General features: G+C 36.0%; 1 protein-coding gene across 2 annotated transcripts; it reads right to left on the bottom strand.

Moving 5' to 3' along the window:
• Window positions 1-821: 821 nt before the first annotated feature.
• Window positions 822-18,375, bottom strand: thoc1 (THO complex 1). Of its 2 annotated transcripts, XM_042498420.2 has the most exons (22): window positions 18,228-18,375; window positions 17,917-17,990; window positions 17,758-17,818; window positions 17,588-17,657; window positions 16,365-16,483; window positions 16,190-16,238; window positions 16,003-16,098; window positions 15,777-15,859; window positions 15,421-15,494; window positions 14,870-14,978; window positions 14,631-14,765; window positions 13,546-13,646; window positions 13,360-13,426; window positions 13,042-13,092; window positions 12,004-12,074; window positions 11,822-11,917; window positions 10,853-10,918; window positions 10,664-10,747; window positions 9,802-9,949; window positions 9,627-9,711; window positions 7,886-8,164; window positions 822-1,533 (listed from the first exon to the last, which is right to left on the bottom strand). In XM_042498420.2, exons 1-21 carry the CDS (start codon window positions 18,273-18,275, stop codon window positions 7,887-7,889), a joined length of 1,965 nt encoding a protein of 654 aa, XP_042354354.1. In that variant the 5' UTR covers window positions 18,276-18,375; the 3' UTR covers window positions 822-1,533; window position 7,886. The 2 variants fall into 2 exon arrangements, with proteins under 2 accessions (XP_042354354.1, XP_042354353.1); XM_042498419.2 differs by lacking the exon at window positions 822-1,533 and having other exon boundaries at window positions 7,733-8,164.
• Between the last annotated feature and the right edge of the window lie 1,119 nt (window positions 18,376-19,494).

Raw genomic sequence — 19,494 nt, 5'->3', positions numbered from 1 at the left:
AAATGGCTGAAAACGACATAGAATAGCTTGTAGAGATGCGTCATATTATACAAAGTGGGAATGAAAGTCCAAAAATGACAAAAAATTGATAATTTAGCATGTCAAAAAAAAAATGGACAGCAAGGCAATAGTATAGTATGTCGAAAAAAAGTCAAATTTTGACGTCTCCTAAAAATGGCTGAAAACGACATAGAATAGCTTTTAGAGAAGTGTGAAAGTATACAACGTGGGAATAAAGGCCAAAAAAGGCCAAAAACTTGATAATTTAGCATGTCAAAAAAAATGGACAGCAAGGCAATAGTATAGTATGTCGAAAAAAGTCAAATTTTGACCCCTCCTAAAAATGGCTTAAAACGACATAGAATAGTTTTTAGAGATGCGTCATATTATACAAAGTGGGAATGAAGGCCCAAAAATGACAAAAAAATTGATAATTTAGCATGTCAAAAAAAGTGGACAGCAAGGCAATAGTATAGTATGTTGAAAAAAAGTCAAATTTTGACCTCTGCTAAAAATGGCTGAAAACGACATAAAATAGCTTGTAGAGACGCGTGAAAGTACACAAAGTGGGAATAAAGGCCAAAAAAGTTCAAAAACCTCATACTTTAGGTTGTCAAAAAATTTGGCCAACAAGGCAATATTATAGTATGTCGAAAAAAGTAGAATTTTGATTGGTCCTAAAAATGACTGAAAACAACATAGAATAGCCTGTAGATATGCATCATAATATACAAACTGGGATTCAAAGCCAAAAAAGCACAAAATCCTAATAATAAAAGAAGTCAAAACATTGGCCCACAAGGCAATAATTCAGGTCAGTTCCTTTATTGTTATATCAATCTCACTTTAAAGTGTCGTTTAGAACAAAATTTCTCTTCAGTTGTCTCATCATAATGCAGGATAAAAAACAGCAGCAAGAACGTTGTGCCAGATAAAAACAGCTAGTATTTACATAAAAAGTACAAAATGTAAATAGAAATAGGTGTCACAAAATTAGAAACTACATATATAAGTACTACTTGGGATATAAATAATTATTGCACAGGTGTATATTTATATTATATTACACAGTCCAATGAAGCAGTCCTGTGTGGGTGTGTGAAGGGGGTGGAGGGGTCATTGACTTGAGTTTAACAGTCTTATGGTCTGTGAGAATAAGCTAATGCAGATCCTGGCTGTACTGCTTTGAAGGCTGTAAATCCTCTTTCCAGAGTTTAGCAGTGAGAACAGCCCAAGGTGGGGGTGTGAGGAGTCTTTGCTGTTGTTATGAGACCTTATCATGCAGCGTTGCTTTGAAACATCTTGGATGGGAGGAAGTAAAGTCCTGATGATTTTGTCCGTTGTCCTCACTACCATCTGAAGGGACTTCCAGTCGGAGGCACTGCAGGCTCGAGCCCAGTAAGAAATGCAGCTGGTCAGAATGCTCTCTATGGTGCCTCTGTAGAAGGTTGTGAAAATGGAGGGGGGAGGTGTGCTCTCTTCATCCGGCGCAGGAAGTGCATGCGCTGCTGACCTCTCTTTACAAGAGCTCCGCTGTAATGGGACCAGATCAGAGTGTAATAATACAGTATGTCGAAAAAAGTCAAATTTTAACTGCTCCTAAAAGCATCTGAAAACGACATAGAATAACTTGTAGAGACACATCATAATATACAAAGTGGGAATAAAGACCAAAAAATGCCAAAAAATTGATAATCTAGCATGTCAAAAAAATGGACATGAAGTCAATAGTATAGTATGTCGAAAAAAGTCAAATTTTGACCCCTCCAAAAAACTGCCAAAAACGACATAGAATAGATTGTAAAGATACGTCATATTATACAAAGTGGGAATGAAGGTCCAAAAATGACAAAAAACTCATGAATCAGCACGTCAAAAAAAAAAGAAAAATAAAAAAACGGCCAGCAAGGCAATAGTATAGCATGTCAAAAAAAGTCAAATTTGGACCTCTCCTAAAAATGACTGAAAATGACATGAAATAGCTTGTAGGGATGCGTGAAAGTATACGAAGTGGGAATGAAGGCCCAAAAATGCCAAAGTTTGATAATTTAGTATGTCAAAAAAATGGACAAGGCAATAGTATAGTATGTCGAAAAAAGTAAAATTTTGACCCCGCCAAAAAACTGCCAAAAATGACATAGAATAGCTTGTAGAGATGTGTCATATTATACAAAGTGGGAATGAAGGTCCAAAAATGCCAAAAAATTGATAATTTAGCATGTCCAAAAAATGGACAACAAGGCAATAGTATAGTATGCCGAAAAACGTCAAATTTTGACCCCTCCTAAAAATGGCTGAAAATGACATAAAATAACTTGTAGAGACGCGTGAAAGTATACAAAGTGGGAATAAAGGCCAAAAAATGCTAAAAAAATTGATAATTTAGCATGTCCAAAAAATGGACAACAAGGCAATAGTATAGTATGTCGAATAAAGTCAAATTTTGACGCCTCCTAAAAATGGCTGAAAATGACATAAAATAGCTTGTAGAGACACATGAAAGTATACAAAGTGGGAATAAAGGCCAAAAAAGGCCAAAAACTTGATAATCTAGTATGTCGAAAAAATTGACATGAAGTCAATAGTATAGTATGTCGAAAAAAGTCAAATTTTGACGTCTCCAAAAAAATGCCAAAAATGACATAGAATAGCTTGTAGAGATGCGTCATATTATACAAAGTGGGAATGAAGGTCCAAACATGCCAAAAAACACATGAATCAGCACGTCAAAAACAAACAAACAAACAAAAAACAGCCAGCAAGGTAATAGTATAGTATGTCGAAAAAAGTCAAATTTGGACCCCTCCTAAAAATGGCTGAAAGCGACATATAGTAGTTTGGAGAGACGCGTCATAGTATACAAAGTGGGAATAAAGGCCAAAAAAGGCCAAACAATTTGTAATTTAGCATGTCAAAAAAATGGACAGCAAGGCAATAGTATAGTATGTCGAAAAAAGTCAAATTTTGACCTCTCCAAAAAACTGCCAAAAACAACATAGAATAGCTTGTAGAGATGCGTCATATTATACAAAGTGGGAATGAAGGCCCAAAAATGCCAAAAACTTGATAATCTAGTATGTCAAAAAAATTGACATGAAGTCAATAGTATAGTATGTCGAAAAAAGTCAAATTTTGACCCCTCCAAAAAACTGCCAAAAACGACATAGAATACTTTGTAGAGACGCGTCATGTTATACAAAGTGGGAATGAAGGTCCAAACATGCCAAAAAACTCATGAATCAACACGTTAAAAACAAACAAACAAAAAACAGCCAGGGAGGCAATAGTATAGTATGTCGAAAAAAGTCAAATTTTGACGTCTCCAAAAAAATGCCAAAAATGACATAGAATAGCTTGTAGAGACGCGTGAAAGTATATAAATTGGGAATGAAGGCCAAAAAAGGCCAAAAAATGTGGAATTTAGCATGTCAAAAAAATTGCCAGCAAGGCAATAGTATAGTATGTTGAAAAAGTCAAATTTGGACCCCTCCAAATAACTGCCGAAAATGACATAGAATAGCTTGTAGAGATGCGTCATATTATACAAAGTGGGAATGAAGGCCCAAAAATGACAAAAAATCGATAATTTAGCAATTCAAAAAAAAAAACAGCCAGCAAGGCAATAGTATAGTATGCCGAAAAACGTCACATTTTGACCCCTCCTAAAAATGGCTGAAAATGACATAAAATAGCTTGTAGTGACGCGTCATATTATACAAAGTGGGAATGAAGGCCCAAAAATGCCAAAAAATTGATAATTTAGCATGTCCAAAAAATGGACAACAAGGCAATAGTATAGTATGTCGAAAAAAGTCAAATTTTGACGCCTCCTAAAAATGGCTGAAAATGACATAAAATAGCCTGTAGAGACGCATGAAAGTATACAAAGTGGGAATAAATGTCAAAAAAGGCCAAAAACTTGATAATCTAGTATGTCGAAAAAATTGACATGAAGTCAATAGTATAGTATGTCGAAAAAAGTCAAATTTTGACCCCTCCAAAAAAATGCCAAAAACGACATAGAATACTTTGTAGAGACGCGTCATATTATACAACGTGGGAATGAAGGTCCAAACATGCCAAAAATCACATGAATCAGCACGTCAAAAACAAACAAACAAACAAAAAACAGCCAGCAAGGTAATAGTATAGTATGTCGAAAAAAGTCAAATTTGGACCCCTCCTAAAAATGGCTGAAAGCGACATATAGTAGTTTGGAGAGACGCGTCATAGTATACAAAGTGGGAATGAAGGCCAAAAAAGGCCAAACAATTTGTAATTTAGCATGTCAAAAAAATGGACAGCAAGGCAATAGTATAGTATGTTGAAAAAAGTCAAATTTTGACCTCTCCAAAAAACTGCCAAAAACAACATAGAATAGCTTGTAGAGATGCGTCATATTATACAAAGTGGGAATGAAGGTCCAAAAATGCCAAAAACTTGATAATCTAGTATGTCAAAAAAATTGACATGAAGTCAATAGTATAGTATGTCGAAAAAGTCAAATTTGGACCCCTCCAAATAACTGCCGAAAATGACACAGAATAGCTTGTAGAGACGCGTGATATTATACAAAGTGGGAATGAAGGCCCAAAAATGCCAAAAAATTGATAATTTAGCATGTCCAAAAAACGGACAACAAGGCAATAGTATAGTATGTCGAAAAAAGTCAAATTTTGACGCCTCCTAAAAATGGCTGAAAATGACATAAAATAGCCTGTAGAGATGCATAAAAGTATACAAAGTGGGAATAAAGGTCAAAAAAGGCCAAAAACTTGATAATCTAGTATGTCGAAAAAATTGACATGAAGTCAATAGTATAGTATGTCGAAAAAAGTCAAATTTTGACCCCTCCAAAAAACTGCCAAAAACGACATAGAATACTTTGTAGAGACGCGTCATGTTATACAAAGTGGGAATGAAGGTCCAAACATGCCAAAAAACTCATGAATCAGCACGTTAAAAACAAACAAACAAAAAACAGCCAGGGAGGCAATAGTATAGTATGTCGAAAAAAGTCAAATTTTGACGTCTCCAAAAAAATGCCAAAAACGACATAGAATAGCTTGTAGAGAAGCGTGAAAGTATATAAATTGGGAATGAAGGCCAAAAAAGGCCAAAAAATGTGGAATTTAGCATGTCAAAAAAATTGCCAGCAAGGCAATAGTATAGTATGTCGAAAAAGTCAAATTTGGACCCCTCCAAATAACTGCCGAAAATGACACAGAATAGCTTGTAGAGACGCGTGATATTATACAAAGTGGGAATGAAGGCCCAAAAATGCCAAAAATTGATAATTTAGCATGTCCAAAAAATGGACAACAAGGCAATAGTATAGTATGTCGAAAAAAGTCAAATTTTGACGCCTCCTAAAAATGGCTGAAAATGACATAGAATACTTTGTAGAGATGTGTCATGTTATACAAAGTGGGAATGAAGGTTCAAACATGCCAAAAAATTGATAATTTAGCATGTCCAAAAAATGGACAACAAGGCAATAGTATAGTATGTCGAAAAAAGTCAAATTTTGACGTCTCCAAAAAAATGCCAAAAACGACATAGAATAGCTTGTAGAGACGCGTGAAAGTATATAAATTGGGAATGAAGGCCAAAAAATTTGTAATTTAGCATGTCAAAAAAATGGACAACAAGGCAATAGTGTAATATATCGAAAAAAGTCAAATTTTGACGTCTCCAAAAAAACTGCCAAAAACGACATAGAATACTTTGTAGAGACGCGTCATATTATACAAAGTGGGAATGAAGATCCAAACATGCCAAAAAACTCATGAATCAGCACGTCAAAAACAAACAAAAAAAAAACAGCCAGCAAGGCAGTAGTATAGTATGACGAAAAAAAAAATAATTTGGACCCCTCCTAAAAATGGCTGAAAGCGACATAGAGTAGTTTGGAGAGATGCGTCATAGTACACAAAGTGGGAATAAAGGCCAAAAAAAGGCCAAAAAATTTGTAATTTAGCATGTCAAAAAAAGTGGACAGCAGTGTAATAGTATAGTATGTCGAAAAAAAGTCAAATTTTGCCCCCTCCTAAAAATTTCTGAAAACTACATATAATAGCTTGTAGAAACACATCACAGTATAAAAAAGCCAAAATCCTCAGATTTTGGAATGTGAAAAATATGGCAAAAAGGCAATAGTATAGTATGTCGAAAAAAGTCAAATTTTGACCCATCCTAAAAACAGCTGAAAACCACAATGAATAGCTTGTAGAGGCGCATCATATGGTACGAATTGGGAATGAAGGCCAATAAAGGCCAAAAAACTGATCATTTCGCATGTCAAAAAATGACCAACAAGGCAATAGTATAGTATGTCGAAAAAAAGTCAAATTTTGCCCCCTCCTAAAAAACGTCTGAAAACGACATAGAATAGGTTGTAGAGACGCGTGAAAGTATAGAAAGTGGGAATAAAGGCCAAAAAGGCCAAAAAAATTGAGAATTTAGCATGTTAAAAAATTGGCCAGCAAGGCAATAGTATATTATGTCGAAAAAAGTCAAATTTTGACCCCTCCAAAAAATGGCTGAAAACGACATAGAATAGTTTGTAGAGACGCGTCATAGTATACAAAGTGGGAACAAAGGTCAAAAAGGCCAAAAAATTGAGAATTTAGCATGTCAAAATATGTCCAAAAAAGGCAATAGTATAGCATGTAGAAAAAAGTCAAATATTGACCCCTAATAAAAATGGCTGAAAACCACATAGAATAGCTTGTAGAAATGCGCCATAGTATATAAAGTTGAAATAAAGGCCAAAAACCTCATAATTTAGTATCTCAAAAACATGGCCAAAAAGGCAGTAGTACAGTAGGTTGAAAATTAGCTCAATTTTATTCACCCAATATGCGGAAGTTTCCTAGAAGATAACATCCAACAGATGCACAAAATGCCATTTCAAAGCACTGTCTGCATAGATGTGCATTAAAACTGGTGTTTTTAAAAATGTCATGACCTTAATTTGTTTTGTTTTTGTAACCGACACGGATGCCTGCAAAACCAATTCTGTCAAATGGTGTTAATGCTAGAGGATTACACCTGTCGCATTGCAGTTTCATTAGATGTTTTATACAGACTGTATATTTTTTAAAACCTTTGATAGGTTACTCATATCATAGAAGGAAAATATTTCTCTTTAGTCATTTAATCAACTTGTACAAAAACCTAGCCAAACTGTTGCCCTTGACATTCTGGCTTGTGTTCTCTCAGATGTATTTTGGAGATTTTCACTGTGAAGACCTTGTTCACCTGTTAGCCCTCTGGGAAACTCAAGTTCAATCTCAGGTCTTTTTGTAAGTGCTTGGCTCACATCATCTCCTGGAATTGTTCTCAAATGTATTGTCAGATGAGTTTCTTTCTGCCAAATCTTCACTGATGCTTTTTTGGGGGAAGTGTGTCGGGTTTAGAACAGGTTGACCTTGTGATCAACAATGAGTGGTTAAAGACTTGAGATCAAACCGTGATGGTTTTTACGTGACAAGCCTTGAACATTTGTTCTTGCCGACACTGACATCTACACCTTTAAAATGCTATGCTTCACTCTGATTCTCCTCGCAGGTCTCCTAAAAACCCTGCCACAATGTGTAAGACCTAACCATCAACGATCTGTAATAAGTCATTGACTGATTGCTTGTCATAGTTGGTGAATAACTGTGATATCAAATTGTGAGATTTCATTAATGTGAGCGTGGGATTATAATTAATGTTTTCGCAAAGGTATAATTAGAAAAACATTTATTAGAATTTTACAGTGAAAAAACGTGGGTTTCAACCTGTACTACATACAAAAATGTTCATTGTTTTTGGTATGAAAAAGGATGCTGCAACAGTTTAACGGAGGTACTAATTATTTACGAAATGAACGTTATACCTTAAGCCTCACTGAGGTTGTCTGCAATCTGGGAGAAACCTGCAGCGTTAAGAGCTGTGACCAGGCTCTCCACGGTAGCCTGTGTTCCCTCTCTGTCCTGCCAGGCTACAAGCAACAGTTTGGCCTGCATGTCGACATCTTCACTGTCTGTTTCAATCTCACGCAACTCTGCGGCCTTCATTTCCAAATGAGATGCCAGCGTCTTCCACTGTGCTCCCAGTTTGGCTGCAATGTCATCCATCTGCTGGTTTGTCACCATTTTGTTCTGTATGCTTGGACCTGGAAAAAAGACAATGGAGTATAAAAATAGACTCTTGATTTAAAACAGGGCGAAATCAGCTATTGAGTAGAGCATGAGAAAATTTAACCTCGAAACTAGAAATGGGTAATCAAAATAGCAAAACAAAGTATAACATGTCGTTGCAAATACCATGGATAAAGTCACAGCATTAAAAAGTGACAGTATATGTCGTCCAAAATAGCACCAAAATGTCATACTATAGCATGTTTTACAATATTGCATAAAAAAAGTCATACCATAGTTTGTAATCGAAAAGAGTGCCGTAGAGTCCTGCTATAGTATGTCGTCCAAGATAGCACCAAGAAGTCATACTACACTATCTCGTCCAGAATAGCGTAATAAAGTCATACTATAGTTCCAAATAGCAAAAAACGTCATTCTATAGCATGTCATCAAAAATTGCACCACAAATTCATACTATAGTATGTTGTCCAATATAGCATCCAAATGTCGTACTATAGTATGTTGTCTAAAATTCCATAAAAAAAGTCATACGATTTTATGTCGTCCAAAATAGGACCAAAAAGTCAAACTAAAGTATGCTGTCCAAAATAGCATCAAAATGTGATACTATACTATATTGTCAAAATTGCACCAAAAAGTCATACTGTAGTACGTCATCCAAAGTAGCACCAAAAAGTCATATGATAGCTTGTTTTTCAATATTGCATAAAAAAGTCATACCATAGTATGGCATTGAAAAGAGCACCATCAAGTCATACTATTGTATGTCGTCCAAAATAGGACCAAGAAGTCATACCATTGTATGTTGTCCAAAATAGGAACAAAAAGTCACACTATAGCATGCTGTTCAAAAAAAGCACCAAAATGTCATACTAAAGTATGTTGTCCAAAAAAGCACAAACAATTCATACTGTAGTATGTTGTCCCAAATAGCACATAAAAGTCATTCTATAGTATGTTGTCCAAAATAGCATTAAAAGTCATACTATATTATGTCACTCGAAAATGCACTAAAAACTCATATTTTTGTATGCTGTCCAAATAGCATAAAAAAAGTCATACCATTGTATGTTTTCCAAAACAGCAGAAAATTCATACTTACATTGTGTAATCCAAAATAGCATAAAAAAATCATAGGATAGTCTTTCATTAGAAAATTTTGAAAAAATGCATAGCATGTCCTTGTTAAAAATCCTTAAAATGTTATAGTATAACATGTTCTTTTAGAAATCATAAAAATGTCATTATATCACGTCACTTTACAATATCATAAAAATATGAGTGTAGTATGTCATTTGAAGTGACCAAAAAATGTCATAGTATAGTGTGTCATTTTTTAAAATCATGAAAATGTCATAGTAAGTATGTCACTTCAAAAATCATTAAAATGTCATAGTATAGTATGTCATTTAAAAATAGTGTACAGGACCCTTAACAATAAAAGATTGTGTTGAATCAGGGATTATTCAAACTCACTGTCATTGCTGTCTTTGAGAAGATTGTCTCCATTATCATCGTCATCTTCCTCTCCTGTCTTGATCTCTTCAGAGGGAATATCCTTCTGTATATATGCAATGAAAATCACAATATCAGTGTTTGTCAACTGTTTTTGTGGCCATCATACAGTGTTTTTATAATGATGAATCCTCACCGGCAGTTCTTTGGCCAGTTTGCTGACCATGCTGTCCAGGTAGTCTGCCAGGCTCTTGAACTTCTGGTTAGTTGGTTGAAAGAAGTGTGGACTTCTTCGGGACAGAAGCCTCAGAGCACGCCAGCCGTAGTTTGGGTTCCTAACAACCCTGAATAGATTTACAGGGAAAAACAGACGAGTCACTCAAAACACATACAGAGGAAAAAAACTGGGCAAGAGGCCAGCAATGCTGCTTTAGGGGAAAAGCTCTTACATTTTTTAAAAATCATTTTGTTTGTGCAATCTGACATTGCACTTCTAAATAAAAAATGCTGAATCACTTAATTTTTGTTTTAAACTATTTCTAGTGTCTTTTTTTAACTGAATTGCCTTATTGACCTGTAATATAAAGATGTAGCAGGATCAACAAAAAATGTAATTTCTTATTTTAAACTTTGTTTTAAAAATGACTAATAAATCTACCTTCAACCCTCCATGTTAGTTTTGTCCTTTTTAATGTGAAACTCTCAGTGCTGCATTTCTTGTATGAAAGATGCTATATAAATACAGTTTATTATTATTATTATTGCAAATGGACGAAATATGTTCAGGGAGCAGAGAATGGGGAGTACAGTGTGGAACAGAACAGAAAGCTGTTTTTTTTCCTCCACGAGTGCGGAGCTTTTAATAACCTAAAGTATATATATATATATATATATATATATATATATATATATATATATATATATATATATATATATATATATATTTCAACAGTGCTCCAAATTAATGATCTATCTCCAAAAATAGAAACAAACGCTTATATCAAGTTGAGCTGTCATGATTGTGTGGGAAACTGTGATATGTCAAAGTGCAAACTTACTTGTACTCTTCTTCCACCATGTTAGCAGGGTCAGCCTGTTCAATGGCCTCCGCAAAGAATTCATCCAATGATGGCATGAACTCCCTGAATGAAATCAGATGTAAGAAAACAAACAAAAATATTTAATTTCATGAAAAGGTAGCTGTGACTGAAGATGGGAACTGTTGCCTTGCTTTCTGAACCACTGACCTGCTGTCCGACTTGCAGGCCTCCATGTTGTCATGGTTCAGGTTCCACAGTCGAGTCAACTCATCACTAATAAAAGAGTGTGAATTAATACAGTGAACCCCAGTTATAGCCTACAAGTTATTTTTAAAGAAATATAATCACATGACCTGCACAGTATTTTAGCAGGGTGAATGCTTGAGCAATATTACAAGACAGGGTGTGCTTTACTGTCATTTACGCCAGTCAGTCAGCAAATCTTGCTTTACTTTGTCACTGTTTCAAAAATAATTAATTTATTGTATTATTTTTTTCTTGTGTGTATGAGTTGGAAAATGACCAAAATAAACTAAACTTGTTATCACCTTTTCCATGAAAAACCTGGGGTCTGACTAATTAATTTACAAAACACAATACATTACTACAACACTCCTACTGTATTTAATGAAACCTAGTTTGCTACTCCAGAAATTAGGCTGAGCCTTAGTAAACCTAGCAACCAAGACAATTTCGAGTCCGTGTTGAGCTAATGTTTTAGAGATCAGGGATTTTCCTTATTGAATTAATAGCACATGTTAATGTATAACTTGATAGATTCAGCTAATCTGTCCACAAACTTCACATCTAAGCAATTTTCAGGTCATTAACATGTCATAGACTCCCCGGCACACTTGATGTAATCCAAACATTTCCAATAACAGTTAAGTCCAGAGCACTGTTAAGTCCAACAACCAAAATGCTGATATCAGAATAGTAGCCTGGTGTTTTTTGATTCAGCTTTGGAGGGCTACAATGTCACAGTGGAAATAGCAGAGTAATATTTTTAATGATGCAAAAATATGCTGCCATGATCAGTCAGATTGTCTGGTCGGATCTACTTGTTGTATAATTACTATTAAAGGGTTGAAACCTGAGATTTATTTAAAAAAAATAAAACAATCTCCCTCATCTCTGCACTGCTCTGCTAGCCCACCACTCGATTACATCACATACTTTCCCATGAAAATCTTGCGGTCTGGCCCTTTTCCAAGGAAGTCCTCAGGAGCTTGTCGTTTCCTGGTGGGTCTTTTGGGTTTGTCATCTACTGTCCTGTTAAAGAGGGCGCAAGTCAATGTAAACATGCTTAATCAGATATAAATTATTATATGCTGTGATTATGTTAAGGGCTGCTGTACCTTTCCTTCACAAAGCTCGGGCATCCTTCATTTTTCCAGCCATTCCAGTTCTCCTCTGTGTTGAGGATATGCTGTCAAAGATGAAACACAACACCAGCCGGTTTAGCTTCTACATCCTCTACAGCAGCACACTAAAAGGCTACAGTGAGTCACTATCGCCCCTCAGGCCAGGGAGTATATAATAAAAGGCACGGCCCGTCCGTGGCTGCTTAGCAGTAGATATTTCTGCACTACAATACATAGGCACCTTGGACATTACGTCAAAGGTGTTATTTCTTCACACTCTGTTGATAAGGATAGTTCATTTTTTGAATGTTTTAAACTAAAATTATGCCCAGGCAATAGCTCCTTTAATGATTGGACAACTCTACTGAAAGTAGGTATGCCTCATTTCACATTTTGTCACCACAGAATTATATGGTTCTGTCTGAAATTTCTGTCAGAGATGACTTATTCATATATTCCTATTCTATGGCAACTTATTAACATTGTGTGAGGTTCCTTTTATTACTTAACTGTATTGTTATGTTCCATTTTTTTTTTAATTTCATGTGTAAGTTATTCATAATTATTATTGCTATTATTGTATTTTGTTATAGAATAGAATAGAAATACTTAATTAATCCTGTGAAGGAAATTGCTTTTTTACAGCAGCAAAAATAGAATAAAAAGAATAGAATAAAATAAAATGACAACGATAATAATAATAAAGATATATACAGTATGTACAGAGAACAAACAAACAGAAAAATCAAAAATATTAAAAAGAGCAAAAAAATGTGCAAATAAGTGTGCAAAAGTAAAGATGGATGCACAAGTGAGTCCAGTGCAGATGGTGAGTTCACCTGCCACACAGAGGGGAGCTGTTGAAGAGTCTTTCAAACATCGGGCACATAAGGGAAGATCTAATTTTATTACTGGATAACAATCTCTACTGCAAAACTCTGAAGCTCAATATCTCAAAACTGCTCAGGGCGCAGATAAAACAATATAATGCTGAGGTAGCAAGTTAAAAACTATTCCTAAAGCACGGCTTACCTCAACCATGGTGGCAAACTTGTCCCCATCAGGAGGGATCTCTCTCAGCAGCTACGAGAGAACAGTCACAGGTTAATTTAGGTTTATTTTTTCTCTCTAGAAACCATGCCAATAAAAACACTGTCAAACTGTCAAAATGGCATATATGGAAGAACCTTCACAAATCAAACCAAAGTCATCAGCATGGCTACATACTGCTGATGGTAAAAATGGAAAAAAATGTTTTGCTAATTCCTAAGTATCTACTGTACGTAATGTTAACAGCAAAAATGGGCAAACATTTATTTGCACAGTATATCAGTGTGATTTAGGACTGACCTGATAAACCAGTTTAGTAGTCTCTTCGATCCACATAGTCTGGTCATCATTCAGGACACTGCTGGAGCTGTATGAGGACAAAGACAAGAACTAAATATGAACCTCCAGCAAGCAACGACTGTTTTCTGTCACACAAATGAAAGTTTGTTTACTGTTCTGAATAATCAGAGCAGAGACAAGCTTCACCTTTTGAACTTGACCTGACCCTTCAGGTACTGGAAGAGGATGAGGTACTGCAGAAGAATGTGCCGCCTGAAGTTGCCGTCGCTGAGCTGCAAGTCCATAAGCTGGAGCGCAAAGAAAAAAAGTGAGGTAATGTCCAACCCACATATTTGTTAAAATACAAATAAACACATTCAATACAGATACAATCAGTACAAAAATACATATACAAACATATCGTATTTGAAAATGGGAATCCTCAGTAAATTAAAAAATAAGACTAATGTGGCAGTTTCTTGTTAACCAAGTGGAATGTGATCTCATCCAGCCTTTAAAAGACACGTATCACCCCAAAATATTTTTCCCTCTGACATGTAGCGCTACATATCAGACTAAATTGTTTCGGTATGTTTTGCCGAATGTCAAATGAGATGGAACTAGGTGGCACTCGGCTTGTGGTGCTCAAAGCACCAAAAGAAAGAACACATTTGAAAAACTAAATAGCAATGTCTCTTTTCAAGAAGCATTACCCGAATACTCAGAGAACCTAAAGATCTTGTTGTGAGCAGTTTTATGTAGGAATTACTTTCTTTCTGCCCAACTACATCTGATAACTGTATAACTGCACAGAAGGAAGTGTGCATTTACTCATAGAGGAGGGGCTTGTGTTCATGACAGCACACGATGTAAACATTAATGGCATCCTCTTCCGCTTAGCTTTAACACATCGGTTAGCTATGCACTAATTGGAAGGTGCTGTTTGGTAGACAGAAAATAGGTCCTACATAAAATTGCTCATAACAAGGTCTGTAGGTTATCTTAAACAAACTGGTCATGATTTCGGGAAAGAGACATTGCTGTTGAGTTTTTCAAATGTATTTTTTTTTGTACTTTGATCACCACAAGCTGAGTGTCATCTAGTTCCATTATGTTGGAGAGAAGGCAGACATCTCTACGGGCGATATCACCAAAAATACACCAAAATAATCTCAACAGCACAACAGATGAGAGGAAAATGTATTTTTTTCAAATTTTGGGGTGAACTGTCCCTTTAACAGAAAAACTATGTACACTGCAAATTTATTTTTTGGCATAAATTGAGTTCTCACCTTCTCACTTGTTAGAAACTTGGCAAAGTAGACGTGCTCTCCTCCAGATGCTCTCAGCTCCTCCAGCTTTCTCTTTGAGGCCTGCATGTCATCCAACTTGTAGCTCTTAAAAACTGCAAGTGTCTCATCTGAGAACTGAGCACCACAAAAAGAAATTCACACCGGCAGTGAGTCATTGCTTCTCAGCATCTACTTTGCTTTTTGATGTGATGTCATCTGTCAAAATATGCATACATTACCTTAAGGAAAGTCATCCAGGAGAACTTCTCGTAACACTGCACGGGGTTTCTGAAGTAGTCCTGCAGTGTCCAGAACTTTCTGTACAAGTTGTAGTCAATTGGAATGGAACTGAAAGTAAACATTGACACAGTTTTTATAAACTTCAACACAGTAACAAGCTGAAGCCTTGGTCCTGTCTGCAGTTCAGCTTGGATCGTGGTTGTGCTGATGCTGTGGTTCTACTCAACACCAACTACTACTGCCATTATTATGAGTCATACCTCCACTTTTATGACGCACATATGACTGTTATTGCCATATACATAAATTACAGTATTTGCATGTAATATTACATGCTATCATAAATTACATTCATTCATTTGTATGCCTATAACTACTCTAAGGACAGAGGGATATAATATGCTGTAAGCCCTTAAAAGCAAATTTTGATTTGTGACAATGGGCTTATAAATACAATTGATTGCACTGTGCAAACAAAAGTGTGATTTAAATAGATATAAATACTTTCCTTAATCTTTACTGTGTATTTTAGAGTACAAACATCACTTACCATGGTGCGGGGGCATCATCCTCTCCCATTTCTCCTTCCTCAACCTCCATACAATCCTCCTTTTCTTCAGTGTGCTACAAACATGAAACCATGAACCAACAACAAAATTTTCAGATTATTACAAACCTATTAGATTGCTAGGGGGTAAGGAATGCTATATGAAGCCGATGTCATCCGGCAAATATTACATTAAAAACACACACAAAAAGGCTTAATAGAAGGCAGAAACAAAGGGAAGGGCGACAAGTGGTGCTAAACCATGAAACAAAGAAAACACTTTATAATTATTAAAATAAAATCCCCACTGGGGCTGACAAATTGAAATGTATCAACTATTATAAGGTGTCAACACTTACCTTCTGGCCGAGCGTGCTTTCCTGTTCATTTTTGTTGAACACTGTTATATTGTCCAGATTAAACTGGCTCTGCAGATTGAGACCTAGAATAAAAACAAATAGCCGTAAATTATAAAAAGTGCTATCGGATGGTGGCCACATATTATTGACTATCATACATTACATCCATGAGGGGCTGATGCTGTCTTATTTATTTTAAGACAACATACACAAATGCTGTGCTTACCTGATTTTTCAGACAGAGGGAAGAGACGTGCCAGGAAAAGCTGGATTCGGCCACAGAAAACAGTATTCTGCGATTTGGACAGCCTCCTTAAAAGATCTACAAAAAATTGCAAGCTGCATTACAAACAGCTCAACATTTTAAATATAAAAAGTCTTAGTTATTGACAAGAAGGAAAAACTATCCCTACCGTTACACATCCTCAACAAGTAGTTCTTCCCGGCAGTGTAAAAAGAGTTCTAGGAAAAAGGAAAGAGGAAAGTACAGACACATTGATTTAATGTTTTATGTTATGTCGGAGGAATACTTCAGTTATTTTTACTCAGAGCCTGTAGCTTTTTTTAATTTTTTTTTTTTTTTTTTACCGATTTCCAGGTGGAGACATTCTCCTCAACAAAAGAGAATATTCTGTCACATTGGTCGAGAGGAAGACAATCCAGTACGTCTCCCAGAAGAAGAAAAGGAGTTGTAGCAGAACAGATACCTGCATGAAGAGAGTGAAACAAGACAGCAAAAGCTTGATCTCAAGTCATAAACGATGTGTGTCAAAGACTTAATACACAAAGTGGTACAAATTTGTGTGCATTCAGAACGCAGTCTGCACATGCCGTGACATCACTGTAAGTGACAATTATGTATGTATTATTGGCAGGAGCAGCAATGTCAGATAAAGGCCTAACTGATGAATGTGAAAACAAAATTTAAGTTCAACCTCATGTCAGATCCATACAGTACTACAGTCAGATGACTTTGGCAAATAGGAGCTCTTTGTTGAAAGATACAAGGAACAAAGGTAAACGGGTGTAAAAGCAGAGCAGCAGGGCTGGGTAAGGGATGATTTGGGACAGAAACAGATCAATAACAAACTAAAGGCAATGAAAAAAAAACAGTACACCTGACCAACAATTACTAGACAAAAATAACAGTAACAACCCATACCAATAAGGGTAAATACGAGGAAAGAATATTAGAAACGAACACAGAAATAACAGCACTAATAATAGAACACAACAGGATCAAGAAGAAATTAAAAGACAAAGTAAGATAGATGAATTAAAATAGACAACATCACATGAAAGTGAGTCTATAAAAATGGGTTTTAAGAAGTGACTTAAAAAGGTCACTGATTCTGTGAACTGTATTTCCTCAGGTAAGTCATTCCAAAGCTGGTATATATATTAGTTTTAAGCCTCAACTTTGGAACTGCCAGAATGGCCCACCTGAGGATCTAAAGCTGCGAACGTGCTCATAAGGGGTCAACATTTCCTAGGGGGCCAGACCGAAATGAACTTTAAAAGTGAGCAGTAAAATCTTAAAATCAATTCTAAAACATGCAGGGAGCCAACAGAGGGAAGCTAGGATTGGGGTTATTGTGATGTCGTCTGTGAAAACCTGTGAGAAGCCTAGCTGCTGTGTTCTGAACTAGCTGGAGGCAGGAGAGTAATTTTTGACAAATACCAAAGAGGAGGGAGTTGCAGTAATATATTCTGGAGAAAATGAATGTGTGAATTACTTATGAAACTAAAACAAGTCTTCTTTGATTCATTGTTGTCATCTTACAAATTTAAGGAAATGAAGAACAAATTACCTTCTGTGACTGCATCAATACTCAGGAAGATGAGAGACAAGTATTCATCACAGCTCGCCTTCTGCTCAACCTGCAGACATAACGCACCAATGTAACGCTTACATACACACCCCTGATCATTTAACGAGATTAACTGACTTTAAAAGTAGATGGACGCTTATTTTACTTACGATTTGATCACCGAGAACACTCCTCAGCGCCTGGTCAAGTGTGGTTTTCTTCTCTGCCTCACTGTAACACACGAGGACAGTTAAATCAAAAGACTCGTAATATGCTAAACTGTCTGGTTTAATCACAATTTGTGCAGAGGCTAAATCAACATCACTTACTTTCCAGGGAACTGGTTAAAAGCATTTATCAACGGTTTGCTGGTTCTGCTAACTAGGGCATGTCTGGCAGACACCTGTAGATGTGTGAGAGGACAGGAGACGACATTATTGAGGAGGGAATAATGAATGTTAGATAGCGTTTTGTTAGCTTAGCTAAGTTAGCATAGCTGCCCGCTAAGAGTACACCAGCTAACAGGAACAAACAGTTACTAACAGGAACAGACCTGCTATCTTGCTATAATAACAATTACGGCAAACAGTATAATGTAAGGCGCGCATTACGGAAAAAAGTTAATTCTGCGATTTCTCACCGTAAATTTGTCTTTAGCGTCGACAAAATTAAACAAGGACGGCGACATCTTTACAGCTCTGCAACCGGAACTGCCGCTAAACGTCTTCCGGTTTCCCCGGGAGCGCGGGGGCGTGTATTCAGGAGCGCGCTGGGCTGGAAAATGTTACAGATTATCACACATTAGGATCTTTATATACGGTCCGCGGTTTAGACATAATACATATTAGCAGAATTTAATGTTAGACCTGAGTTTTTAACAGTTATTAAAAACATTTCCAAACTAATGTGACATTAGACAAGATAGAAAAGGTTGTTATGATATTAAATATTAATCTTTAGATACGGTCTATGGTCTAGACACATGCCTCAAGCTGCCCAGTAGTTGGATTGGCTATATTTAATTGTCTGGGTTTTTAGCTTAATATGGTTAAGGCAGAACTATTATTTTATGACAAGCAACAAATTCCTCCATCATAAATAGCCTAAATCTAGCCTGTTCCAGAAATAAATTCAAACACAGCTGCTATTGGTTTGTAGCCTAGTAAAACTACAAAACTGAGAACACTTTACATATACATTGAATGAAAATATTCAGTAACAAACTTTTTTTTTTTTCAAAAATCCAAAATGTTTAAAATTATTATATTCATAAGGGGCTAAGCAATATCAGGGACTAAATTATATTAATGAGGTTACACAGTGGCTGGGGTTTGGCTTTGATTTCTTTATGTTTTTTTGTTGTTTTGTTTCTATCTTGACCCTCCATGGAAGCACAAATAACCATATTTCACAATAACTGGCTATGATAAATGTTGTAACTTTTAAAGAAAAAATCCTTTCAAAGCCACTTGCAGGTTTGAGAGTTCTGAGGGTATTTGAAATAAAATTAATTAAAATGTATACAAAATACAACTATTTAGGGTTGAATGTCCCTCCCCTCAGTCAAATCAAAAAGGTTGAACTCCCCCCTCAGTACGAAAGGCCGTAGTGAAATGGAAGAAGAAATAGTTTTTGGAAAGTTGGGATTCCTTCTCATATTAGGATGTGAGTCAAGCTGATTTGATAGTTATGATTTAACTGCATGATTATCAGCATGCAGGTTTAGACCCAAGTTACACCAGAGGGCGGCAGTGTTGCACACTATTTGTCAAATTTAAACTGTCAGGTCATACAGTGCTCTGTTTGCATGAATGGAATACGTGTGTGTATGTGTGCCAATGTATGTGGAGGCTAATACAACACTGTAAAAAGTCTCTGCTTAAAGCATAAGTTGTCCATTAAAAATG

The sequence above is a fragment of the Plectropomus leopardus genome, chromosome 12, assembly GCF_026936395.1.
Source record: "Plectropomus leopardus strain MGB_pleo_1.0 chromosome 12, ASM2693639v1, whole genome shotgun sequence".
Taxonomy (NCBI): Eukaryota; Metazoa; Chordata; class Actinopteri; order Perciformes; family Serranidae; genus Plectropomus; species Plectropomus leopardus.
This window is presented reverse-complemented; position numbering and strand designations above follow the sequence as displayed.

Coding starts and splice junctions, on each gene's coding strand:
- thoc1 (XM_042498420.2), bottom strand. CDS start 18,275: ATGTCGCCGTCCTTGTTTAATTTTGTCGACGCTAAAGACAAATTTACG. Junction 16,484..17,587: donor TATTGATGCAGTCACAGAAG/GTAATTTGTTCT, acceptor CTCTTCATGCAG/GTATCTGTTCTGCTACAACT. Junction 10,748..10,852: donor GCCTGCAAGTCGGACAGCAG/GTCAGTGGTTCA, acceptor GATTTCATTCAG/GGAGTTCATGCCATCATTGG.